Raw genomic sequence first — 27,918 nt, 5'->3', positions numbered from 1 at the left:
TTTGCTCCAGGGTTAAACCATGTTACAATACAGGGGGTACAAACGTATGTATGTTATTGCATATAGGAAAAATACTGGCTGCTTTTGCATGTAGCATATATACTGGGTGGCTTTATTGTTACACTGCAATTTAGAGTTGAGCTAGAGCCCCCCCCCCCCCTCCCTGCTAACTCTAAATCTGTCTGCAACATAGTTTTGCCAAGGTACAAATTTGCTCCTTTATTTTTTTGGTTGCTTTGCCACTAAACAAAGCCGAATCTGTAGAAAATGCGCCAGCTTCCATCTCTCCTGTGAGTACTACACAGAGAATGGTTATATAGCAACATGTTTGCACCCAGTGGAATTGCGAACGATTTATATTACACATAACAAACCCACCACCCTGGAAGTGTGACAGATTACACACATTCCCACAGAGACCCGACAAACCTATTCTATTATTCTGGACGTATTCACGGTAAAGTGCCTTGTGTGCGTTCCACGGCTGATAAATGGTTTAGACTCTAACGGAGATCTACAGAGGTACCAGCTGCAGCTACAACAGTATTACTGAGACATTTGTCTTTTGCACAAAATAGAGAATCATATCTGCCTTTTCCAAGCTCTGTTTAAATCTGCAATATACACAGTGTTAAAGCTTGCAGTCTAGAGGCTGGGGTGGCACGTGGCAGAATGGTGACGTCTCTGGCAAAGAGCATGGTCCCAGTAGGACAAGTCAGCTGCTGGAGGCAGATTCTGTCATTAACACATAAATTACTGGAACTGAGAGTTCTATAGCGAACACACGTATGATCGTGTGCTGAGCATAAGGGGGAAATGTATCCAGCTGCAGTTTTGAAAAAGTGGAGATGTCGCCTATAGCAACCAATCAGATTCTAGCTGTCCATTTTGTAGAATGTACTAAATAAATGATGACTAGAATCTGATTGGTTGCTATAGGCGACATCTCCACTTTTTCAACCAGCCAGCTTGATAAATTTATCCCCAAGTGTTTATAACAGAGTCTGATTTGTGTGATTTGTTCTATGATAAAAAATCAGTGACCACACTGATCCTTTAATGCCATTATTACATTAATATCCTATCCTGCAGCACATTGGCCTCTCTGTGTCTCTTCTCTGTAGGTGGAGGCCTTAACCCACCAGCCCAGAGCTACAACGGTTCATGCTGTACGAGACTCTGAACTGGCTAAACTACCAGAGGGGGCGCTGACGTCCATCAAACGCAAGTTTCCGCAGGTGAGAGAGATGTTCCATGTAACTGGGTGGAGAAGTGTATTAAGGTTTGATGAGAGCATTGGCTGTAATAACCGTGTAACCTGTAGCTCGGTCTATTGTGTTTCCCTGGTCTCCATGCAGATCCGTGATCTCTCTTCTGCACATTTATCCCAGTAATGTAGGACAATGTAAAACAGACTAAATGAAAATAATTCTTTCCTGTGCAACAATGCTTACTAGATCACCCAGCGTCTGTAGGTTATTGATAGATTGTAAGCTCATGATCTTACTATTACTGTTCGATAGTGGAGTGTTTATGGCTTCGTGCAGCCGTAGGTAATGGTGGTATTTCTGCTGTCGTTACCGCCGGCAACCAGACATCTCGCATCAACACTCCTGTCTCACATCTGTTCTGTGGGTGAGGACGCCAGGCTCGTCGTGTCATTTGCTCACAGTCCCGTCTTATAACTTGCAACAAAAGCTGTGAAATGCATTCATTGTCCAGGAAAGGCTTGTGAATTGCATCTGTGTTGTTAACCATTTCTCTCCTGGGGGCAGATTCACATGTAGAAACAGGACCGGCAGGTGCACACGTAGGGAAAATAGACGGACACAATTGTGCACACAAAACGGGATAGGTTGTGCGCCTTGCAGAGAAATATGACACGAGCGCTTCTGCGGATGGGATGGGCTATGCGCGTCTGGCCGGGAACGGACGGGACGGGCTATGAATGCACGCCCACCAACAAGTGGATTGGACGGGCTGGGCATGTGTGCACTGATCACACATATGCACAGGATTCGCTACATTCTGTGTGTTCTGGACCCTGCGTGTGCACCATTGTGCACTAGACCATGTACACACAGTTATGTATTCTAGGTCTTGCACACTTATGCACCCCCTTCACACTCATTCTGCCTTGTGGAAGTACATCCTGGAGGGTGGGTCAGGGGGAGGGGGGGGGGGGGGATGCTTGGGGCAAAGACCAATCCAGTTAAAAGCCATAAAGGGGCAGCTGGCATTCATTAGGGAGCGGAGGGGGGGATTAAGCACAATATGTTTGTGTTGCCTTGCTATACCACTAACGGGCATGGCTGCACTTATATCCGCGGTGAGTCTATTTCGGCGCACCTTGACATTTCAGGCACCGCTTACTCGTTGCCTTGGCGACCAAGAGCCCGGGATTTGTTATGCCGTAATCATATTAAGCAAATGCACTCAAAACTCGGCAGCATCGTTCAGAAAGCCTTGTATCTTCATTTTACAAGAGGTTCAAATATTTTAATCCTGGGAATACTTTTCCTTTTACAGATCTAAGGTAGGATTCTCTGGTTATTTACGGGTTAATATGACTTTTACAGGACCCTTGTCATGGGACATGTAGTAGCGGTAATGGAGATCATTCACATGAAACCCAATTACCCAAATGCACAGTAAATCAATACTTCTCAGTTCTACGCCAGGATTCCATCGCTATTATCATGTGATGGATGAGCACAGAGAGGAGTTGGCAAAGCCTGGCAGAAATTAATTCACAGATTCTTTCCCTGCAGGTGGTGACCAGATTGATCCATTTACTCGGAGAGAAGATTCTTGGCAGCTTGCAGCAGGTCAACGGGCCCCTTACAGGTGAGAAAACAGACCCCGGCTGCCTCTGAGCTCGTTAATCAGCAAACTGCTGACTCGTATTCGTGCCAACTTGCCACCAATCCTCCCTCGTTACCGGCACTTGCGGAGAGTTCAGCCCGTCTGGCACATGGGATGGGCAAAGGCTGTAACGACCCAGAACCCTTTGCATTCAGATGCCATAGTAATAGATGTCTGTATGTAATCTAACCCAGTGTAGTCTGTACCATGTAACATGCCAGAATAAATCTGGAGATGTTTGAATAAACAGTGCCTCGTGCCTCAGTGATGTCACTCGTTCCTAGTGAATTGATACGCTGAGTTTTGTTTTTATCTCACAAAAAGGCGGCTTCTATGTTTATAAGTGAGTATATAAGTTTCCTACAGAGAACCTATAACCAGGCTACAGATTCATTTATTTCTGTATATTATCTTGTCCATAATACATTTTAAGAAACACCAATCTGTAACAACAAATCAGCTGGCAATTTAAACAAGTGTTACAAGCTGTGTCAGCTGGCAATGATTCGGGAAGGAGCTGGGGGCCGCAAGTGAAGTCTGAGAGGGCCGCGTGTGGCCCTAGGGCCAGCAGTTGGCCATCACTGGATTAGGCAGCGAAAGTGAACGTCTCATTGCTACGGGCCACTAACACTTTTTGCACAGATACCAGTGCACGACTCTGTATAAATACACTTTACAGTTTGATCTAGGTCAGGCCTGTCCAACCTGCGGCCCTCCAGATGTTGTGAAACTACAAGTCCCAGCATGCCCTTCCAGCTATCAACTGCTTGTGTACCGGCAAAGCATGCTGGGGCTTGTAGTTTCACAACATCTGGAGGGCCGCAGGTTGGACAGGCCTGATCTAGGTCGTATTACGAGTTATAATGGGATGTAACAACAAGGCTGTACAGTGCGGCCTTCATCCCAATGTGTGCCGCTATGTATTGTAATTCGTTGCTTGCTTGACGTTCGGGGGAATTGCTACTGCGGTCGGCACTGACCGTTATAACTGCGTGTGATTGTAAAGAAGAAAAGTTTTACATTGGGTTTTTGTTTTGGGGGGATTAGGGTGAGATTAAGGGGTTAAATGTTCAAAATTCGTACTTTTTACTACGACTGCTCCCCTCCCCCACGCTGTTGTGCCAACATCATCGGATTTGAACAGAATAGCGAGAAAATCTGTTCACATTCCTCGGGTTCAGACCTGGCAAAGTCGGGTTTGGTACGTGGTTGAGGGGGTTGGCCGTAGACGGAGGACTCTCTTACAGCCGGCCCACCAAAGACGGCAGGACCTTCAGAATAGGTTAGTGCTATATACAGTACACTAGTGAATATAAAGCAAGGGTTCAGATGGTCATTGTTATGTTCCTCTCCAGTTACTGTCATTTTTTGGATCATTTTCCATGATGCATAACATTAAATATAAAGGTTAGAGCAGAATTAAGACGTGGGTATCTGCCATTGGGGGCTTTTGTGGGTACTATGGATCACCCCGGGTCTAGACCCACCGTGGCTCCAACAGAGAATTCTATCGTGTACGTAGACGTTTACAAGGCATTATGGGTATTAACTGTTCTATAATATATAAATGAGAGCGTGACTGTCTCCTGACCTCTGTGACCACAGTCCTGTTATAAAAGGGTGAAACTACTGGGCTATTTTTTCAGGCTGCTGAAGAATTTCCACATCACCTGCTGCCCGAGCGTCTCTTAGGTTACTCTATAGTGACTCACAAGCCGTCTGCGGCCTAATGGAGACACACAGCACTTACCTGCACACCGAAATCTATGGTTTAGTTCATCATTAGTCCTTGGTTGCCCGGCTGATGATTGCAGTCACCGTGCTGATCATACACTCCACTGCATTCAGGGCTGCGTTGTCTGTGTATGAATGAATTAATAAGGATTCGGCGCTTGGCAGGAATGCTGCGTTGTCATTACCAAGACCCCCAGTGACGCACTTGGCATAAAGAAAAAGAACAAACGCTTTTGTTACCCTGTGATCTTTCAAAACTGTTATCCGCATCTGTTTCTGTAGTAGGGAGTATAAATATTTTATTGTTTTAGAACACATTATTGAGGTGGCCACCCAGAGCATGCTGGGGCTTGTAGTTCTGCAACAGCTGGAGCAATTTTCAACTCTGACCGTTACAGAAACCGTATTTACCGTTGGCCTGTTCCATTCCTTCCTAGGGACAATGAGGATGTACGGCAAATATAAAAATGTATTTCTCTTCTGCGCTACTGTTTCCAGAGATTGAAGGAACATGGGTTTTGTAGCGGAAATTTTGATAATGTTTAAAAGAAAATGACAGTATAATTGCGGAAACGCTTGCTTTACAATAACACAATCTTAGCATTATTGCCTGGCCTGTTGAGTTGAGTGCTCTTGAATGAATCGAGCGATTTATCTGAGCCTAGGCCTGCAGCCGTTATGTGATTGAGTGCATGTAGATCCTATCCCCTCAAATCTTCAGTGCCACAAGAAGATTGTCCCTCCCTGCTCCTATCGGACTGTTACTGAATCTCTTCAGTGTTTGAATGAAATGCAAATATAACATACTAACACGGTTGGCATGATTCAGTGCGCATGCATGTAATTATGTGACCGCTAGGTTGGAAATAACAGATCTAGCACAACGGGTTGTTAGCAGGGTCAGGTTGGCATTATAAAGATGTACGACCTGTAAATCAGTCATATGTAAATAATGTTATATAATATTAACCCAGCTGCTCTGTGCATGTAGAAATAACATTATTTACTTATTACTGTGTTTTACAAGTCGTCCGTCTTTCTAACGCTGACCTGACCCGGCTAACGACCAGTTTTGCTAGCTCCGTTATTTCGCAGCTAGCGGTCACATAATTCCGTATGGCTCTTATGCTAAACTGTGTCTAATCATCCCCTATATTCTCGTCTCATTAATTAGGATAAATATATCCCCTGTGTGTGATTTGCACCATTGAAATAATCAGCCCGGCTCAGATTGAGTATCATGATCCAGCAATTCTTTCTCTCTCCAATGGTCGCTTAGATTCTTGTCTGTAGCGGGGACTGGTTCTATGTTACATGACTGTGGCCAGTCTGAATTGTCTTTTTTCTCGCGCTGGTTATTGAGAGAATTCCCAGCAGGTGCTTGGGAGCAGCGGAGAGGTACAAAGGGCGAGTGTCCCAGCACAGGACGGATCCCGACTGTGTCAGAGGCTTTTCATGATGGAAGACTTGCTGCTTTCAACAATAAACACGTTGCATAACCAGAGCATTGTGTAAAAGATTCAGTCTTCGTTATGCTCTGCTTTACAAATCCAGATTCATTGCTCATATAATGGAACCGCTGGCTCTGATCTCCATCCCATCAGCTGATAACTTTATTAGCCTCATCAGAACACTCGTGTTCACTAAATATCATTACAATCTTGTTGCTTTATTGTACAGAGGTTTTTTTGTCTGCACCCGTAGATTAAATTGTATCCATATACTGTCACGGGAACAGGTAGCGGACGTCGTCTCCTGGGGCACTTTAGCGCAGCAGGCCGTAAACCACACAAAAGTCCAGATCATCCAGCCACCGCTAGTTTTATTAGCCAAAGAAAATAGTAAAATAACAACATAAATCTTGGCTTTTCTGGCTGTTACTTAAAATAGCCCCACTCTGTTTGTGGAGAGCCTAGTGTCCTACCCACAAACACAATAGTTATAGGCACGTTTGTCTCTTACAAGTAAACCAGGTGTCTCTCTCTTTGCATAGACTTCCTGCCTCTTTCCCCAGGTAGTCCGACATACACCGTAAGCTGTCAAACATTTTTATAGACCTTGCAGGTACAGCTGCTAATCCGCCTGCTGGCTGGGAGGCCAGAAGACCCGAACTGGGCTTCAGGAAAGGAGTCTGCCACCTCAACTCTATTCACTCCAGGGAACCCTTAACCCGGCTTTTACCTGAGCCGAGCCATTAGGAAAGCTGTTTTTCCAGTATGTTTTTTTACACTCCAGGGAAATAGTTTAGCATAAGAGAGAAACCTGGGACATGCATGTGATGATATAAATACAGGACTGAAAAGCACAGGAAGGAGCCAGAAAGTACCGTACTGAGTACAAGTTTCAGGAGTGAACGCCATGAAACCAAAAGCCGGTCATCTGATGGTAGAGGGACATAAAACCTCAAAAGCAATTTCCTTTCTATAAAAAAAAAAAAAAAACATTGGTAATGTTGATACATACATATGTACGGCTGAGGAGCTACGTAGAAATACTAGTATTTTTGATGAAGCAGATTCTGGCTTGTTATATTGAATGACATTGTACTGAATGTTTATGACCCTCAAATTGGCTGATTACACAGCAGAACAACTTGCAGCGAGGAGGATGACAAGCTTTAAGCCAAACATCATAGTACTGGAACATTTACATACACAGGCCAGGCGGAAATAAAACAGAATAACGGCGCTAGTAACCATTACACCCAGAGAGTGCTCTATAGATCCAAATAGATAAGCAGATGATTAACAGAAAATAAAACATAATCATTCCCAACAGTGATATTAAAACTAGAGATCAGATTGATGTCTGGACATCTTCAATAAAAATGTTTTGAAAAAAAAAAAAAAAAAGACTAGAGGTCAACATTCTACTATTAGAAATGTGTGTTCAATGTATTATATAAAAACAAAGCTCCATTAAACATACAAAACAATATTTAATGGACAAACTAACAATAAATCTGAATCTTTTAACTTCGGTCAGGAGATTTACAACGGATGTCTTATGTCACTTGACCCTGTAAGAGATCCGTATTCGTATCACTCTGTCGTCATGCGCACTAATTATACTGTATATTATATTCTGTTTCTGTAGCGTATTGCTGATGTACAGGATATCGGCACGTTTGACTGTCTTGGATTTCTCTCGTCCGCAGGTCATGGTCTGGGGCTTCACACCACCGGCAGCAAGTGGGATTCTGGTAACCCAGCCAATAACCTTTCCACGGTAGCCATTCTGCCAGTATCGGAGGAAGTTCCCCTCACCGCCTTCACCCTGGAACTGAAGCACGCCCTCAGCGCAGTAGGTGTGTACTTCCTCTTACATTTATCTATTCAACAGACCTGTTTAATGGCGGTGGTATTCGTTTTTAGGATTACCACTATTCCGACATGGAGAAGCCCTACAAAGAATATCCAACATTATGAAAAACCAATTGGAAAAGTAACAGAGTTACCTTCAACCCAACGCTGGTGATCTCCGATGGGAGCACCATGCTGACAGCAAAAGATTCCGATTGGAGAAGTGTTCGGCACTGCAGGGTGACGTCATCGTGACATCTGTCAATTGAAATTTAAAACGGCAATGTGGGGACCTCTAAGGTTCAGTGTTTAAACACTTAACCCGACATTGCCTCTTTAAATTTCTATTGACAGACGTCGCAATGACGTCACCCTGCAGTGCCGAACACTTCTCCAATCGGAATCTTTTGCTGTCAGCATGGTGCTCCCATTGGAGATCTCCAGCGTTGGGTTGAAGGTAACTCTGTTACTTTTCCAATTGGTTTTTCATAATTTCGGATTATCTTTTGTAGGCCTTCTCCATGTCGGAGTACTGGACATCGGTAAAGCGTACCCAACCTGTTTAATGGACCCATACAAAGTGACTGGTGTCTGGGTTCTGTAGCTGCTTGGTAGGGTAAATACGTCAGACCCGATTGGTTGCATTTTAAATGTTGTCCTACAGTAATTTGTTCTTTACACGGAGCTGAACGCAATTACCTAAAGTGGATCTTTGAAATGAAAGTCAATGGTGTCACTTGACAGTACTAACGCACACTAGCGTTGCCAAAAGTCAATCTGAACATCAGAATCTGCTTTACTATCCATGTTCTGGCATTCTTCCACCTCACCATTACATCTCTTTCCCAGCCTCATTACAATGTAATGCCAGAGATTTCTAAAGTATTGCTGCAAGGCTGCCTGCTGTGACGCCAATGGGGGGGGGGGGGGGTCGTGAATTAATTAGAGACAATTCGAACACTAAAGAAACAATGACTGTGCACAATCCAGTGTTGGGCACCTGTTTGTCAGCAAGGGAAATAGATTTATTTATTTTTGTTCTGTAGATTTTCAGAATGTATTTTGTGAGCAAAACAAACGGAAAGATGTTGACGCCGTTGCAGGCGGCTTTATTTACCGAGCACTAATCCAGAGAAGTGAGAAGTATTTCAGCGACATGTTCCTGTCTGGCCCAAATCCTGCAGAGCCAGGTGCCAAGGGAAAAAGAGCATCTTGTTACAGTGAGTAGTGTAGCCGGGCACAGAACCAGCGGGCATGACCAATCAGAGGAGAGGAGTACGGAACTATTTGTAACACACGATCCCTGGATAACTCCACTTACAGGAGTTGTTCTCTGCACGACTTAAAGTGGTCGTACCCCAGATAACATTCATTTATGGTCGTCTTCTTCTCACGTCATCGTTGCTTTTCCTTCCAGCTTCTTCCTGAGCCTCCCTGTATAAGTCAGTTTCATGTAGAAGACAACGACTCTGCCTGGGCAATATGAAGCCTTTGCTGAAAAACACAGAGAGAAACCAGAAAGATGAGGCAACATACTTGGTATAAGTGCTAGTAAGACGTCTAAAAGCCAATAACGTTAAAAGCATCTGAATGCAGATATTCCCCTTAATGCTAGGGCAGGTATAATTTCTATGATTGCAATCAGTGGTGGAAGTAGGGGTACATACGGGGGTATTGTAAAACTGTCAAATTCCATTTGCTTGTCATTTTCTATAACGCCACTTCTAAATCTCCACCTTGACCACTGATTGCAATCATATTGTATCTCTGTATATTCTATAGATTCAGGAATCATTGTATTAAGTTTAAAATCGGAGAATACTTTATAGATACTTTTTTTGACGTCTCCTCCGGAAAATCCCAGAGCGAGGACCTAAGCATAACAAGTGTGCGGGGCGTGACTAGGAGATTTGATGGCGGGATCCCGGCGGATAGCCTACTCTGCTGGGACTCCAGGAGAGCTCCCCGAACTTCAGGAGTCTCCCGGACATTCAGGAGACATTCCAGGAGAGCTCAGCGTGTCCCGGCTGTCGGCATTCCGGGATACATCCCCGGGATCTGGCACCAAACCTCCTGGAACCGAAGTCTCGTTGGAGATTAGATTTGATCCTGGGAACCAAGCCCTGGAATGTGGATTTTTGTCCTCATCAGGTCTCTGAGCAGTCTCTAAAACACTGTGCTCAGGAGAGGGGCCAATAAATAAAAATTAATAATAATAATCCATTACTGACTTAATACATATTCATAAGTTATACAAATAAAATAAAGATGGCGGCTCAGAGGCGCCGGCACTCAAGAACACTTATTCCTAAAATTAAGCAAGTGGGTTGACCGTTTTGTAGTAATAATAAAATGTAAGACTTAAGAATACCTCCTAACATTGTAAAGGTGTAAACCGGGACAGTGTGTGTATGCCACCGCAAAGAGGAGGCATGGTCATGTCACGCTTTGTGTGGTCCTGCATCATAATTGTCCCTCAGGGGCGTGCCTAAGTCTTCTACAGTGCTTGGCCACACCCAACTCCTTCCTTTTCTCTCCCCTAAAAGAGCCCTTACATTGCCAAGCTCGCCAGCACCCTCTAGAGGCGATGAAAGGAACACATCTCCTGACAGTCCTGTAGGGATGACGGGACAGTCCCCTTAAATCAGGACCATCCCACCCAGATCAGGACAAGCGATAGATATGTTTTATTGCTTTTGATTAATAGTTTGATGCCATTTATAGTAGTTGGTCTACAGTAGTCTGGATGGGCAGACCTAGAATTGGAATGCATTTGGTAATGCTGCTAAATATTCGGTGTTATTATAACACCCAATGTCTCACTGCTGATCTGAATCACTGGGTTAAATCACATGAACTTTGCTTGCTGTGTGGACTATTTGTCAGAACATTTATAAACCCTTTCTGGCCAGGGTGCAGATTGACCCCAATAAGAAGTGAATGGGAAGAGATTTGCGTGGCAGAGCTGCATCGAGCCAGTACGAACACAGCAGATAAGACTCCTATTTTCCGGGGGGGGGGGGGGGGGTTTCCGGCACAAATCGCTGTTTGTTTTCGTGCTTTAATCTCATCTGCGTTCGGCCTCCGAATATATTGTTGTTGGCAAGTGGCGAGGATTGGATTTGGCAGCGGGAACAGGAGAAGTTTCTGTCCAAACATTTCTTGGCTTTGGAGTGAGATGTAAGATTTCTCTCTGATTGAGTAACATGTAGGGAGGTGTAAGAGGAAGAGACAGCTGGTAGATCATTAGATAAAGAGACGTATTGATGGACATTACAGTGAATACAAATGTTCTTTCATGCATGTAATGCCACAATTTCTACCTGCTGTTTAAAGGTCTATTGTAATTTAATATCCCTGCCTCTATATTAGGGGACATTGATAAAAATTGCTCCATGGGCAGTGTGAAAGCGTTACATCTTACATCTAACGTTGGTATTGGTCACTGAGGATTTCTGACCATGGGAATTGATACGGCTTCAAGCTGAGCGCTCTTATGCTGATAATGGAACTCCAAGGTGACTTGTAATATCCTTATAACCTACAGTAGTGATTACATTATTCCTTCTAATACATCAGTGTTCCAAGATTGCCAATCCTTGATGATTGCTGATTGGTTGCAGCGGATCAGTGCAGATTTATTTGGCAGACTTTATTGCACATTATGGGGTGAATGCATTAAAAAGGTGGAGGCGTTACCCATAGCAACCAATCAGATTCTAGCTCTCATCGATTACATTCTAGAACACAAAAGCTAGAATCTTATTGGTTGCTACGGACAACACCTCCACTGTTCCTTTTTAGAAGATTTGATGCAGCTACTCCTGTGTGTCTCACTGTAACCTAGCACAAGAGTGTATATACTGTACTATTTCTATTCTTCACCCCCTCCAGTGATCTGTATTTAGGCGTCATGTCCTAATGCACTCCTCTACTGACTGGGGTACTATATTATTTGCTGAAAAGCGACAAATCTGGTTATTTACTTGTTCATCGTTCTTTGTGCCGGGGATTCGGCCGCTCACTGTTTGTCACTGTGTTAGGTGACTAAGTGATTTTAAATGAGTGACAATCAAACCAACTATCAATTCTCGGCTGTTTCCAAGGAGACTCCGGTCAGACAGACCTGGTCCCAGGAAATACATTTTACTTCTCTGTGCTTAATTCTTCTTAGTACCATTACTGCTGTACCTTGTAACAGGGCATTGTGCCCTCTAGCCAGCAAATGGGTGGGGGGAGGGGAGCCTCACTCTCATGTGCCATCTTTTCACCACAAAGAAGATTTAATCCCCAACACCTTCTTTTCGGGTGGCTAAATCCTCTTTTCCAGGCACAGGTGCAGAAGTTGCCCCAGAGATCTGTGAAACTATTGATATCGGGGCAGCTTGTGCCAATATCCAAGTATCGGTGACATTCCACATAAGATCCAGCATCCCCTCACAGAGACGGCTCTGCTTTTCCGCAGGGGTCTATTTGCTCCCATGTAGTTAGACGACCATGTATGATTAATGTTGTCCACTTCTGTGTATGTCTCAGGCAAACGTGCTTGATGATTAACCCTGACCTTGCCAGGGAGCATGTAATACACGGCTAGACAGTCTGGCCTATGTCGTAGCCCAAGCATTGTAACCCAAAGGTCAGGCCTCACTGTATGAACACCTCAATCCCTCGTCACACAGATCTCTGCCATTGTTCCCATTGAAGGGGACTTGGGAAAAGGCCGGTAGTGACATTCAGCACCGAGTTATTGATCGGCGGAGGACGCTGTAGTGACATAGCGAGAGGATTATTATTCTCCCTGGTGATGCATTAAATGTCATCTCCTCAGGTATTTTCTAGTGTCATCTATGCATTGTATGTCTGTCGGTGTCATGCACAAAGCTCTACATGTCTGCAGTAAACAGAGTAATCTTCGTTACACTCTACAGACATCGGGTAACTGAGCTAATTCAGTACTTGTAAGAGAACCAAAAGCTGACGCAATAATCACATATTAGTTTGTTTATTGAAATCAGGGAGTTGGGCTATAAATGTCCAATTCTCAGAACATAGTTCATAGTTTCTGTCTTTCATTTGAAATACATTTAGTACAAAGGCTGCATATACAGGACATATCTGGCTACTCGTTCCACATGACCAGATAGAGGTCCACACTTGTGCATTCAAATGTAACAGATCTGACGGTTCCGGTTTTTGCGCTAAACAGCTGGATTCTACGGGTTACAACTGTGAACTCCCACAATGACGGCAGATCGAGGCCGTGGCATTATTGCATATTTGGCCAGTCCCAAATAATGTCCGATAGATGTCCGACCATATCTTGATAAGGATCAGCACTAGTTTTGTACTTGCAGAGATTACAAACACTTTGGTCTACAATGTCCTAATTGGGTCATCATTTATTACTAAATATGTATTCTCTAGTGTCTTAATAATTGGGTTCCAAGTATAGCCCCGAATCTGATCTTATTTTGACTGAATTTTCCAAACATCAGCTCTGTTCCTGCAGATAAGTTCTGACAGACAATTTGATGCTGATGGTTCCCTCTCATTTGTGCCACTGTGTCCGCTGATGACCGTAGACACCGGGCATTGGCTGTGGTTAGCCGCCTACCTGATCTCTCACATTTTATCTTTCATAGAATGTAATCTAACGATATCCTAGGAGACACCCGCTTCACTTACTGAACCTCTTTACTAGACCAAGGCTGTGCCTACTGGGGACCCGCTGACCAAATGCACCCCTCAAAGGATTTAGTGCTCCCCACCATCTCTGACGGGCTCCATAAACCCTTCTGTCTGACACTATTTGGCTTTTAACACATAGTTAATATTCTATGTGGTCTTCATGTAAACACTTGGACAGCATCCTGTTACTTTACATTCTTCTCATTTAACCAATGACAGGACTGCTTTTCGTAGTCCGAGATGATCTGTTCTGTGTATTAAGCTCTCTATTTACAGCCATTGTCATTTCCTTTTACTTGGAGTTTAGCTGATCAGAAAGGTCAGTGTTTTGGGCAAATAACTGTACGAGGGACTGAACGATAGCGGCTGCTTTTTCTTGTAATATTTGTACTATTGCAGTTTTAAAGTGGACCAGTCATAACTATTCGTACATGTACAGTACATAAAATATCTCTTAAAACCAAGTTTTGATTCGAACTCAAACATTTGCAATTATCCTCTCTTCAAAGACGACAAAGGTCACAATGACTTCTGAATATTTTTACATAGAGTTCCACATGCTGGGAACACACTGCAGGTATTTCAAACAAATATCAGCCAATCATAACATAAATGACTGTTGGGTCCGATATTGCATTAGTGAGTACGCTCTGACGATCATGTTTTATCGGCCCAAAGCATCGTATACTTTGATTTAATTTTATAAACTGACTATAAATCACGATCAATGATGGAACAATGTCCAGCAAATTCTGAAGTGTGTACGCACTCGCGACCAGCAGACTATGGCTCCCTCTGGCTACACACTGGTGGAAGCAGCCATTTTGCAGGTTGTACCAATAATGAGAATGTGGCCTAATAGTATTATCTTTTATTTATACTGATTATATTACATAGTGTATCAATTCATTAAGAGGTACTTGGTCCCTTAGCGGTATTGATAGGCCGCATTCAGACATAGGGGTCACTGGCTTCTAGTAAAATGAACGCGTGCATTTGTAAAATGGCTGCTACCATTGTAAGTAGATGTTAGGTGTACTTAATGGCAAATGGAGGGGGGGAGGGTTGTAGTAGTAGGGTAAACTTAAATTCAAATACAGCCTGTGTGTCAATTCACAATGGGGGAGATCTGATTCCGGAACAGTCCGTGTAGACGCATTGCTTTGATGTTCTGACTGAAATCTTCGCTCGTTTTTCCTCACGCCCCATAGAGGTGCTCAGAAAAATTACCGGAGATTTCTTGCTATAATAAGCTGAAGTATGAGCATCTGAATATCGAGGCGATGTTCCGTGGCACCTCACGCTGAATTTCCCCCATTAAGAGTCAGTATGTGGCATTTTCTGCCTCGGTGATGGCGTTACCTCATAGTAGATTTTATAGGCTGCCTTCCTTAGGGTTATTGGTTCATCCCACAAAATGGCTGCCTTCGCTGTGTGTAGAGGACACGCACACTGACACTGTTCTAGTTTTATATAGTGCTGTCAGGTTGAGATCAATTGATTGAATATAAATAAACATGATATGTTTCTGGACTGCTGAGGAGAATTTCAATGAAGGAGGCACCCGGGGTCCTCCGTTGATGCGTACAAACAAACAATAACACCATACACATATTAATTTCTTGTCCGTTTCCCCTCAGGCCCCACCTTACTGCTAACCAGTGACAATATCAAGCAGCGTCTGGGCTCGGCTGCTCTGGACAGGTTCGTACTATATTTGTGAGGTAATATTTTTTAGTCAAATCCTCAAAAGCAGACCTATTAAGCATCCCCAATTGTAAAAACCCATCAGACTAAAGCACCACTAATTGGGCACCCAAGATTTCAAGCCATTGCCCGCATTGAGGACGTGTGCGAAGACCAATAGTATCACAATGTCACTGTAAACCTTCACACAGCCGACAGCTGTACTACCTGCCAGTGTATGAAAGTGATGGGATTATAGCTTCTCTATTGTAGTGACACTGTCACCTTCGCACAGTGTAGGCAGCCATTTTGTTAGCGGAAACCATGTTTATTGGATCCTGACCAGTGACCTCACCGAGGGGGAGGGGGGGGGGCTCATTCCTCAGTGGTGTCACTGATTGCTAGTGAATTTATAGGCTACTCTTACAAAATGGCTGCCTCCACTTTGCGTAGCTGGTGGGTGCCTTTAAATAACGGAAATATAATCCGTTCCCCTTGAATCGAGCTAGAAGTCGGACACAAGTGTGTTTGTATGGCCATTAAGGATGAAATAGAGGTTGTTGTTCAGCTGTAATTTTTAAGCCGTGGTTTGTACTCGTGTTTAACTCGTCCCGTGTTATGTGCAGCGTCCACGAGTACAGACTTTCCAGCTGGCTGGGACAACAGGAGGACATCCACCGTATCGTCCTGTACCAGTCCGACTACTGCCTCACCCCATGGACACAGCGCTGCATTCGACAGGCCGACTGTATACTGATTGTGGGTCTGGGGGACCAGGAGCCCACCGTCGGAGAGGTGAGTGCGCATATAATGGCTCCTTAAGGTTATATATTGTCTGGTCACTTCTTGTCTATGGCCATTACATCCACTGTGTCCATTATGACGATGCTTTACTGGAGTGTGGATTCGGCTACTAGAGCAGGAGTGGCCAACCTGTGGCGCTCCAGCAACAAGTCCCAGAATGCCCTGCCAGTGATCATCTGGCTATCTACTGGCAAAGCATGCTGGGGCTTGTAGTTCCACAACACCTGGAGAGCCGCTGGTTGGCCAGGACGGTACTAGGGCGTCAGTGGCCCCAATGTAAACTACGTCCGGTGTGTATGGGGTGTTCTGCAATTCTCTGAGTCTTGGAATATATTTTGCCTAATTGGCATAAAATTATTTCTATTTAGATAATAAGTAATGTATAGAAAGTAAAGATTATTAAAGTGCAGCCTCAAAACAGCCTCAGAGATTTCTCCCAAAAGCTCAAAATCCTGTGTTTAGTGTAGTATTTAACAGAAGGTGCACAATAGACGATACCCCCGGATGGTTGTCGTGTGATGAGACTTGATTGGTTGTTTGAACCCATATAACTAAATAATAATAATAATAATGTAGCCAATCCTATTCTGCAGCGCTGTACAGAGAACTCACTCGCATCAGTCCCTGTGCCATTGGAGCTTACAGTCTAAATTCCCTAACACAGACACAGACATGGGACCATATTAGTCGGCAGCCAATTAACCTACCAGTATGTCTTTGGCGTGTGGGAGGAAACCCACCCAAACACGGGGAGAACATACAAACTCCACGCAGATAGGGTCCTGGTTAGAATCTACCCTATGGCCCCAGTGCGGTCAGGCAGCCATGCTAACCACTGTGCCACCATGCTGTCCATTACATGTAGAAGCATAAAAATATTGTGCCCATATATAGATTTAATGATGCCCAAACTGACTGTATAATACATAGAACCTCCTTTCATTATTGTAGTAAGGCTGAGGCACCCTCTGTGCCATGTTTATATTAGCATTATTCTTCATGTTTATTTATTCCAGGACCCGTAGGGACCGTTGTATTATTAAGTCGTCTTTCCTTTAAAATATTCAACATCTCCAAATTTCTTTTCCTCCCTTGCGTGGTGTAGTCTGTACCCTGCACTGATATTATCCTCTCTATATATACAGTTCTGTCCGGTCAGGGAGAACCATGTGAACATACCATGATTAGTGGAAGCTCCCTGATCACTGGAGCTTACAATCTAATGGAGACGAGGGAAATGAGACTGAAGGTAGAAGCTTCTGTTGTGTACAGTGGACCAGCCACGCGTCAATCACAAACAGGAACTTGGCCAAGTGGTGTATAATGCAAAATAACAATCCCAGGAAAGTTAATTCAACTTTTATTTAAAGCTGTAGTTATGGCTTCCATATATTTCAGCCCTACGTCATATGCTATAAATCAGAGATGGGCAGCTTGTGGGTGTGCTGGGACAGAACTACAAGTTGCCCAACCTGCTCTCGGTAGCGGCTAAGAACGCTCGCTTTAACAGAAGTGATCATCAGACTGATGAATCCCAGATATTGGTATTATTTCTTACGTCCTTATGGTTCCTGCCCAGACGTGCAGAGGCCGCATGTAATCAACGTAGAGCTCAGGGTTTTCACATCCACAAATTCTGTGCGCGTCTGGCGAGGTTCAGGAGTGACGGACGCTGTGCGGATTTATAATAGGACAGATTGTATTCAGCGGCAGGCTTGTTCAAGACGGGATTGCATTAACCCTTTCCAGGCACAGTGATTTGCTCCGCACAGACGGATTTGCTTCAGTAGCTGTAATGATTAGAGCTTAAAGGAGAGCTCCATGTTAATCCACCAACCCTTTCTTATAGTAGAAACATGGTTTACGTACCCAGGACCCCTTCGGTCTAGGAGTATATCCTACCAGTGCTCCCTCTTTGTAGTGCCAACTTGCCACCAGGTATATTTTCTGCACAAATGTACATTAAAAGAAATTAATTCTGTTCTAACACCGCTCTCTGTAATGCGGGTTTCTGTGGTTCGGAACTCTTGGTATAAAGAAGAGGACACAGTGCGGTTATTGGCTTGCAGAATATACCTGGTGGGAAGCCAGGGTGGTCTAGATGGGGAACACTGGGTAAGACCGTTCCCTTTATGGAATGCCGCTTACATGACCGGAGTATTCCGGGAGGATCCATAGCACTATCCAGTGTCCATCACGGGGACTAACGCGGGCTGTGAGGACCGCTCAGAGGCCACCAGGTGAACGTCTCTCTATTATTTAGTGTTTTACCGATGTCTGCCGTTCTGTATTGCAGCTGGAGAAGATGTTGGAGAACACGGCCGTCCGGGCTCAGAAGCAGCTGATCCTGCTCCATAAAGAAGATGGGCCCCCGCCATCCCGCACCGTGGAGTGGCTCAATATGCGGAGCTGGTGCTCCGGCCACCTGCACCTGCGCTGTCCGCACCGCGTGTTCTCCAAGAGGAGCCTGCCCAAACTGGTAAGGACTGAAGTCACCATGTAGAAGATTGATCACAATACGTGTTTAATAGAAAATGCTGTTTACTCTCCAAGTTCTCATCTGTCAGTTGAAGGTTAATTTCCTAGTGGGGAAAGGGCAAGTAGCATTCTGAATAAACGCTGCATTATTTGTAGACATGGTACAATTCCTGCGCATGTGAGTGGCATCCACAGCCGCACCTGAGCGCTCCAGACTTTTGTTTCTCCTAATGACACAACTATTGTATATGCTGCTGTTAGAGTGTGGTGAATGTGGCACCTGATTGGTCAGGAGCCCCAGCCAATCCAATCTGTTGCCTCTTTACTTAAATGCCTCCTATGCATAGCAATGATGCTGCTTCTCCTGTGACTGGTTCATGGGGTTTCGGCTGAGGGGTGGCGGACGGGGGCAGACTGTTCAAAGGGAGTTATCCAAAACTGGACAACCTGTTTAGATCACTCTGAAAAAAAAAAAAAAAGCCCCATTTCACAAATGTTTCTCCCCATTTGTAATAAGTAGGAGCAGGACATTTTTTGAGGTTGTGGAAAAGATACCAACGCACTTTGGTAATGAGTTTAAAAAAAAATAAAAAAAACACATTTAAATTGTCAGTGTGTTTGTTCCTTCTAATATAACAATTTTAATGAAAAGCTAGATATCTTGATTTATTATGTACAAAGATGTGCACCCTCTTCTTTTTCGCCAAATATTCATGGGGGACGTCTACTCTAGAACACGGCTTATCTGTTGCTACAGTCCAATAAATTAATAATGATCTGTGAGAAAGGCTTACTCTGCCGTCCTGGTGACAGCGAATGGGTTATAAGTGAAATCCTCTCTTTACGTACCGGGCCTGTCCGTGACAAGTGCTGATCACAGCCCTCGTCTGTAATATCGTTAGGTGCTTTATTTTCAGACAGGTATCCTGGAATCACTTGATGGTCCCCTCTGGTATGTTTTCCAAGTGTTGATCACATCCCTGTCACAATCCTTCCCCCAATTACCTCCCTACATGTCATACACGTATACAGTACAAAACGACAACATGTCCTCTAATAATTGCAGCATCCGGAGTTGACACGATCAAACGAGTTTGTCTTCTAAGTTCTCCTGTAAATGTCAGGTACCTGTGTCTAACAACAGGTACCTCGTGCCGGACTAACGAGGGCTCCACATGGAATGTAACTTGAAATAACGGGCTACAAATTGATAACAAATCAAAGGGCACGTTTATTCAGTGGTTACACATGGGGTGTCTTTTTGTCACTTCTGACCATCGGGGCCTATATGGAAAACATTAAGGAATGCTCAGCAGGATGTCGACCACACAATGGTTTGTAGAGATTATCTGTGGATATAGCCATTATGTGATTTCTGCAGAACACGACTTGGTCCTAGTATTGCATTATAAGCTATTTATGCAGGTACCGAGCGCTAATTCCTGAACTAGGACACCAGAGCATACTTCCTTATTTTAAAATCTATTTATTTGTACACATTGGGGAAAGTCCTAATCTGTTCCTAAACAAAAACACAAAACTATATAAAACGTTAATAAAATAAAAAATAAAAACAACACCTCATTAAAAGGTGAAGGTTGGCCTGGTCTCCCAGGTATGAAGGGGTTAAATGGAGAGGACGATGAGACGCGTCTGTCTGTAACCCTGTACTACGATGTCTGTCCGCATGTTTGTACATCCGTGTGAAATACGCTGACACCTCCGCTTTACATGTGTAGAATATTGGAGTTACTATGGAAACCATTCCCCTCCTCTGTGTACTAATATATATATAATAGTATACAGTAACGGAACAAGACTGAGGGCTAGATTTACTAAACTGCGGGTTTGAAAAAGTGGAGATGTTGCCTATAGCAACCAATCAGATTCTAGCTTCCATTTATTTAGTACATTCTACAAAATGACAGCTGGAATCTGATTGGTTGCTATAGGCAACATCTCCACTTTTTCAAACCTGTACTATAGTAAATATTTCCCTGAGGCTTAAATCTTGGTGTGGGAAAGACTCTTGAGATTCCCGGTTGTAGCACATCTTTTAATTGTTGTGTATGATGTACAGAGAAGACCACTGCAACAAGCAGAGGGGGGGTTTGTTATTTTGTTTTAAACCTACTATACTTTAAAATTCTAATCAAAATGACCGTAATCCCACGGCTGCCTTTTTTTAATCGGCCTTTAAACCAATTTCCATGACATTGGTTCCTGGTGAGTTAATATTAAGCCGTGAGGTCTCTGAGGGACACGGTGGAGGCGGATATTGTGAGCTTTTACCACGGTGCCTTAGTGAGGTCAACGGTCCCTAGTCGTTCCAGACAACAAAATGGCCGACCTGCTATGTAGGTAGATGACCATTAACGTGAGAACCGCAGGCTAGAGGAAGGGACTTCACTCCATTCTGGGAAAGGGGTGCACATTTTCAAAGCTGTTTATTCAAGTAATAAAAATATCCCACCTCACAGTATATATACATTTATAACTCTCCCGACTGGATCTAATTGAATCAACCACATCTCTGAATATTTACTTATAGTTTTATTTAAACAGTGTAAGCTCGCTGGAGCCGTGATTGACCGTGCTTATATATTAGTGATATTACTATACCAGATATTATGTATTGTGTATTATGACATGATTTATTGTGCGTTTTGTCCCCGGACAGATTGAGATGTATGAGCGGGTGTCTCAGAAGCCCCCAGACCGTCACTGTGATTTCTCACGCCTGGCCCGTGTACTCACAGGGAACACCATTGCGCTAGTGCTGGGAGGAGGAGGAGCCAGGTGAGAACATTATTTGGGTGTCTGTCGTGTTGGTGAGGTGGGGAAGGGGCAGTACAGTCTATTGAGCATGAGGTAGTTATTGGTCATTGTGGAAGGGGAGACACGGAGGGGGCAGTGTTCTGTGGAATTGGACATGATACATGGTCAGCTGTTGTCTACCCAGATGGACAGCTGAACGTTATATGAGGTCCTAAGAGGTCAGGATGCTGCTGGATCCCCTGCCTTGTCCGCCAGGTGTGCTGAAAATAAGATGTAATAAAACCCCTGACCGTAGACCAGCTGAATCACAGGGTCCAATGCCCTGGAATACTTTGGGTCGGGAGAAACGCTCTCCAGGGGGCCGCTCCGTGTTGCTCCAGAGGTCACAGTCCGGAAAGGACATTGTCGACTGTGGGTTCGATAAGCTGCATCGATCTGTGGCAGTTTACATTCACTCTCTGGCCTGTGAGCCCCAGAGCATCGTGGGACTGTGGGTGCCGGCCGGGGGTTAATTCTCCAGAACCATGGGAGCTTCCAAATTAGTTCTGCTAAATGGGGTGTGGGAATTTATAAGGAGAGGATACATTGCGGTTTGTTTCTTAAAGGCAATGGTAAAGATAATTTATTTGGTCCTCTCTATCATATAGCACACTTAGAAGTGGTCTTTCTCTCACAGCCGCTCCTCTACTCTCACCTCAGACTGCGCTGACCACGTAAGTCTCCTGTCTACCAGGCAGCCAATGATTGGCTCCCCCGGGGTAACTGCGGCTCCCTGGTGAAATATTTGGTAATAGAGGAGCTCAATAGCTCATTGGTTGGGAGCAATGACAGAATTACCACCTGAGCAGACCACACAGCTTCTAAGAGGAGCACTGAGCACAGGGGACTCTGCGATGCTGTTCCAGCCACCACGGAGGCCTCCCTCTCTGCTTTTGTGAACAGGGGGCAGGTGCATAATCTTTGAAGCCCGTCCCTCCTATTTGCTATGAGGTCCCCCTGTTGAAGAACTACAATGAAGGTTATGGAGCTTTTAAATGACGGCATCTGCGGTGATGGAAAAACTTTGCGTCCTCTAATTGGGAGGAACCAGGCAGATGGGAGCGTTCCTTGGTGAATGCACAAAAATATGAGTCAATTTTGCAAGATCAGATTATTTAAATGACATTGATGGGGTGGGGGAGCCACATATTAGGAGGTATGACCTGTGTAGGGGAATCACAGAGCATTTTTCTGAAGTCACAAAAGTGCTTGAATGTCACACGTCCTTGGAGATGGCAGAAACCAGTTCCAGGTTAGATGCATTTCTAAAACATCCCAAAACTGGAATCTGAGCATATACCTATCTATGCGCTAGGCGAACAAATACATTTATACAGATACCTCTATGCACTGCTGTAACTGACCCATAGCCGTCTATAGCTGCCCTCTCCAGTAACCCCTGGCCACAGTACGCTACTTCCCCTATTAATACTCGCTGTGCTTTGTTTCCTGAGACAGATACACAAAGGATCCTTTGTTGGCTCACCTGGGCGTCCTGCAGGTAACTTCAGGGGAACAATGAGCAGTATTGCTGGATGAATTGGCTGAATCCTTCCATTATACATTCTAGTCTTTTGTGTGTCACATTAACCGGTTTATATTCTACACAGACGAAGCCCTGTCTGCAGAGTGATGTTACAATATCCCTCCATCCTGCAGGGGATTTAAGGACGGGGGTTAAGGAAGAGTCTAGATGATGCCCCCCGCCCCCTCCTCCACAAGCACACATCCACCCCCACATATCTGGTCAGTGCGTAGGCAAGGCATCTGTTCCAGGCTCTCGCTTAAAGGGCAAACGTTACATAGACTCCAACGAGAGAGAAATCAAAATGTATCTGACACAGTCGTATCTCTATTCCCGGGATGTCTCTGTATCCGTGCAGGGATGAGAGTGCCGTTATTTGTAATATTATGGTGCAGTGTTCATTATCTCGCCTTCTATAGAGAATGTAACAGAGTAATGTTTAGTAGTTAGCCCAGAGCGCACCGGGGTATTAAACATGACGGCTCCTTCTTGCCGCATTGAAAGAAGTATATAGGCGTTCAGTCTGTGATACATGTTCTGCTCCTAGAGCAGTGAAGGGTCCTTTGTATGTCGAATGGATTACATGGAACACTAGGGGAAGTCGGATATAATTATTGAATCCTTCTGAACCTATGCAGTAAGAACTAATACTGTGTGCACGGTACCTACAAATATACTACTGGTTGGTATTTGTTTCATTTTCTATATTGTTTTTATTGATTGTCTTAGTTTTATTTTATTTTTTTGTGTTATTAAGAAGTAAAAGTCCTTGTCCTACTTTATGGTGTAGTGTATAAATGCTGGAGTATTGTTACCTATATATTATAACACAAGGAGTGAGCTTAGAGTACATCTCACTGAAGCTTACAATGCCCGCTGATTTGTTATTGTAGATAGAGGGCTCTTTCTTTCAATGGGGCAGATTTGGCCCTTGGTGCCGCCATGTAACTCCGGCACACACAGCGTCAGAAATTCTCCGCTCATTTTCCTTTGCGTCCCATAGAGATGCGAGGTACAATGAGCAGAGATTTCTGTACCGTGTCAGCCGGGGAGGGGCGCAGCCGTGGGACCTTGTAACTAATGGAATCTTATTCATTGAATGTATTGTTTATACTTATTACTGAGATTAAGGGTATTGTGCGGCCCCCAAAGTGTATCTGGTGGGTGTCGGGTACACTGTGCTTTAATGTTGAAAAGGATGATTCTTATCTGCCCTTAGCCATGTGGTGTGGGTTAAATGACAATATCATTTTTCTATTTTTCTAATCCATATTTCTTTTTATCTGACATTTTCTCTCGTGTGTAACTGTTGGTCGATCTCCCACAAATAGAGGTATAGAAACGGTTCAGTACCCCTCCAAGGGTGTGGTGCGGTCCAGTACCCCGTTATCCCCCCCCCTCCCCTCCACCAGGGGTGTGGTGCGGTCCAGTACCCCCCCCCCCCCCAAGGGTGTGGTGCAGTCCAGTACCCCGTTATCCCCCCCCTCCACCAGGGGTGTGGTGCGGTCCAGTACCCCCCCCCCCAAGGGTGTGGTGCGGTCCAGTACCCACCCCCCCAAGAGTGTGGTGCGGTCCAGTACCCACCCCCCCAAGAGTGTGGTGCGGTCCAGTACCCCCCCCCCCCAAGGGTGTGGTGCGGTCCAGTACCCACCCCCCCAAGAGTGTGGTGCGGTCCAGTACCCACCCCCCCAAGAGTGTGGTGCGGTCCAGTACCCCCCCCCCCCCCCCAAGAGTGTGGTGCGGTCCAGTACCCACCCCCCCCCAAGAGTGTGGTGCGGTCCAGTACCCCGTTATCCCCCCCCTCCACCAGGGTTGGGGTGCGGTCCAGTACCCCCCCCCAAGGGTGTGGTGCGGTCCAGTACCCACCTGCCCAAGAGTGTGGTGCGGTCCAGTACCCACCTGCCCAAGAGTGTGGTGCGGTCCAGTACCCACCCCCCCAAGAGTGTGGTGCGGTCCAGTACCCACCCCCCCCAAGAGTGTGGTGCGGTCCAGTACCCACCCCCCCCAAGAGTGTGGTGCGGTCCAGTACCCACCCCCCCCAAGAGTGTGGTGCGGTCCAGTACCCACCCCCCCCAAGAGTGTGGTGCGGTCCAGTACCCACCCCCCCCAAGAGTGTGGTGCGGTCCAGTACCCACCCCCCCCAAGAGTGTGGTGCGGTCCAGTACCCACCCCCCCCAAGAGTGTGGTGCGGTCCAGTACCCACCCCCCCCCAAGAGTGTGGTGCGGTCCAGTACCCACCCCCCCCAAGAGTGTGGTGCGGTCCAGTACCCACCCCCCCCAAGAGTGTGGTGCGGTCCAGTACCCACCCCCCCCAAGAGTGTGGTGCGGTCCAGTACCCACCCCCCCAAGAGTGTGGTGCGGTCCAGTGGTTCGATTTGTGAAGTCAGGTGACTTATTAACCTAATATTTTAGCTGCGTGTGTAAATATATGAATGGTATCACTGTGGGGGTCTCGGTGTGCTGAGCCCCTTGTGGATGACTGGCAGGGTAGTATCGCCTCCATTTGGGACTAATTAGAGACCAATCTCCCTATAGGTTTCTTTTTCCTCTGCCAGATATTGCTCAGCTCTCTATATCACGGGCCTCTAGTTAATGTAGGTCACTAGAGGCCGATAACCGGGGTCTCCTTACAATGACACCAGCAGGTCTCCGTCCTCTCCGGCCGAATTATCCAACTTGCAGAACACAGAGCACAATCTCTGAGATGCCCAAAGGCAGCACTTAAGATTTTATAAAAGGCTGATTGTCTTGTTTACCCGCTATCCAAGTGTCCAGCATGTTATGTCCTGTGGATATAGAGCATTTATCCCGTCCAGCCTCTTAGTTCTCCCCCCACCCTCCATCAGATTGGTCTGTGCTTGTACTTCAATTAACTCCCATTCAGTTACCAGGACGATTATAACGAGACCCAGAGCTGCTACAGCTAAGAGGAATGAAGTATAGGGCTGGTATGTCTGCAACACTCATACTTAGAGTGACACCTGTCATCACACTGTTGTCACTAAATACTGTAGTGCGAGACAGGCCGTATAATTACAGTGTATCATCATTTACAAAGTATTCAGTCATCTCCTAATACAGTGAGACATAATGGTTCTGAGTCATTAGTGCAAACTAGTTTATTATTTTGCACATAATAATCATCACCATTTATTTATATAGCGCCACTGATTCCGCAGCGCTGTACAGAGAACTCACATCAGTCTCTGCCCCATTGGAGCTTACAATCTAACACACAAAGACACACAGACTAGGGTCAATTTTGATAGCAGCCAATTAACCTACCTGTATGTTTTTGGAGTGTGGGAGAAAACCGGAGCACCCGGAGGAAACCCACGCAAACACGGGGAGAACATACAAACTCCTCACAGATAAGGCCATGGTCGGGAATTGAACTCATAACCCCAGTGCTGTGAGGCAGAAGTGCTAACCACTACGACACCGTGCTGCCCAAATATAAATACTGGCTGCTTTTTCATGTAGCACACAAATACTTTGTACACTGAAATTTAAAGTTGTTCTAGGACCTACCTTACCCCAACTATAAATCTCTGTCCTCACATTTCAAATTTACCTCCCCCTCCAATGCAACATGGTTTTGCCCAGGAGCAAAGTTACTCCTTTTTTTATGCTTTACACTCCTTAATGACTCAAGCCCAATGCTAGGATACAAGCAGTAATTAATAGTGTAATGTCATGAAGACGATTGCCATGAGTTAAGCAATATACACTCTCTATCTTCCACATACTTGTGGTATAATAATCTAGTACACGTCTACCTGATATAATAATCCAGTCACCCACGGTACACATATATAGTAATACAGATTTCACCATGTCTCCAATCAGAGAGACTCTATAGAGATGACAAGCAGAGCTTGGTTCTGTACTCCCCCTCACACACCAGTGATATCCCAGTCACTTGCCGGCTAATCAGCCGCTGATACGGAAGTAACCGTGGCCTGGTGCAGGATGCATAGATAATCTGTCGCTCTATGTATGTTTTACATGACATTATCTGACTTGTGCCGGAAGGAGACCTTGTACATATCACCAGCACTGTACTGTATACACCATCAGACTCTGCAGTCATTATTTATATAGATGTGACACTGATCCATTATGTCTTGGGGTTTTCTGAATATAATCTCCTATATTAATATGCTTTACTTTTAGTTAAACGGCGCACTCGAGCTTCTATCACTTCATGCATTGACTGCGATGTTTGACTTTTATCCGTGCTGCACACCCATTTTGGATGGGCTGAGCGTGACATTATTTAACACCCAACTTTATATTTTTACAAAATGCAGTTTCATCAGTCCTTGATGCACTTAAGCTGGGTACACACTGCAGGTTTTTCAACCAGTTATCACGCCGATCACACGATAAACACCAGGATCCTGTTTTAACGTACCACTGCAGATCGTATAGTTTCATTTGGTTTTCTAACTTCCTAAATATCACGATCAGTGATGGAACAATGTCTGGCAAATGTGGACGTGTGCACGCACTCGCCACCAGCAGTGTAGGCAGATATCTGTACAGTGTACAGAGTCACCATCTTGTGAGCAGATGGTTATGAGAGATGAAGAGCACAGATCTGAAGGTAAATCGTGTAGGTGTGTACACATGAATCGCATGCTCATCCTGACTGTCAGTCGTCGGTGAAATCGTTACAGAAATCTGTAGCGTGTACCCAGCTTTACAGTCTAGTCTTTTGGCATCTGTGACAATGAAATTTGAACCAGATTCTACAATAGATCTATTGGTGCTCTTAACCACTGAGCCACATCTAATCCTTGAGTAATCCATAAGGTTTCTCTTTCAGAACAGAATCGGGAAACCCGATCTAGTCGCTGAACCCATTGTAAACTACACATTATAACCAACAGATGGGGTAATGCTCTTCCTGCTGTAAATTATCTGAATATTAGTAATCACAGACAATTCTGTAACCTTATATAACCAAGAGGTTGCAGGTCGAGGGCCTCTAAACACGCCACAGAAATCCGAGGT

General features: G+C 45.0%; 1 protein-coding gene across 1 annotated transcript in view; it reads left to right on the top strand.

Moving 5' to 3' along the window:
* PNPLA7 (patatin like domain 7, lysophospholipase) overlaps positions 1–27,918 on the top strand; it is a 112,726-nt gene that overhangs the window by 53,613 nt on the left and 31,195 nt on the right. The window contains exons 20-26 of the mRNA XM_075185421.1: positions 1,125–1,238; positions 2,772–2,847; positions 7,757–7,906; positions 15,230–15,293; positions 15,902–16,070; positions 18,376–18,558; positions 21,238–21,356. Of these exons, the coding sequence (XP_075041522.1) occupies positions 1,125–1,238; positions 2,772–2,847; positions 7,757–7,906; positions 15,230–15,293; positions 15,902–16,070; positions 18,376–18,558; positions 21,238–21,356 (875 nt within the window). The remainder of the gene's footprint in view (positions 1–1,124; positions 1,239–2,771; positions 2,848–7,756; positions 7,907–15,229; positions 15,294–15,901; positions 16,071–18,375; positions 18,559–21,237; positions 21,357–27,918) is intronic.

This window comes from Mixophyes fleayi, chromosome 9 (assembly GCF_038048845.1).
Source record: "Mixophyes fleayi isolate aMixFle1 chromosome 9, aMixFle1.hap1, whole genome shotgun sequence".
Taxonomy (NCBI): Eukaryota; Metazoa; Chordata; class Amphibia; order Anura; family Limnodynastidae; genus Mixophyes; species Mixophyes fleayi.
This window is presented reverse-complemented; position numbering and strand designations above follow the sequence as displayed.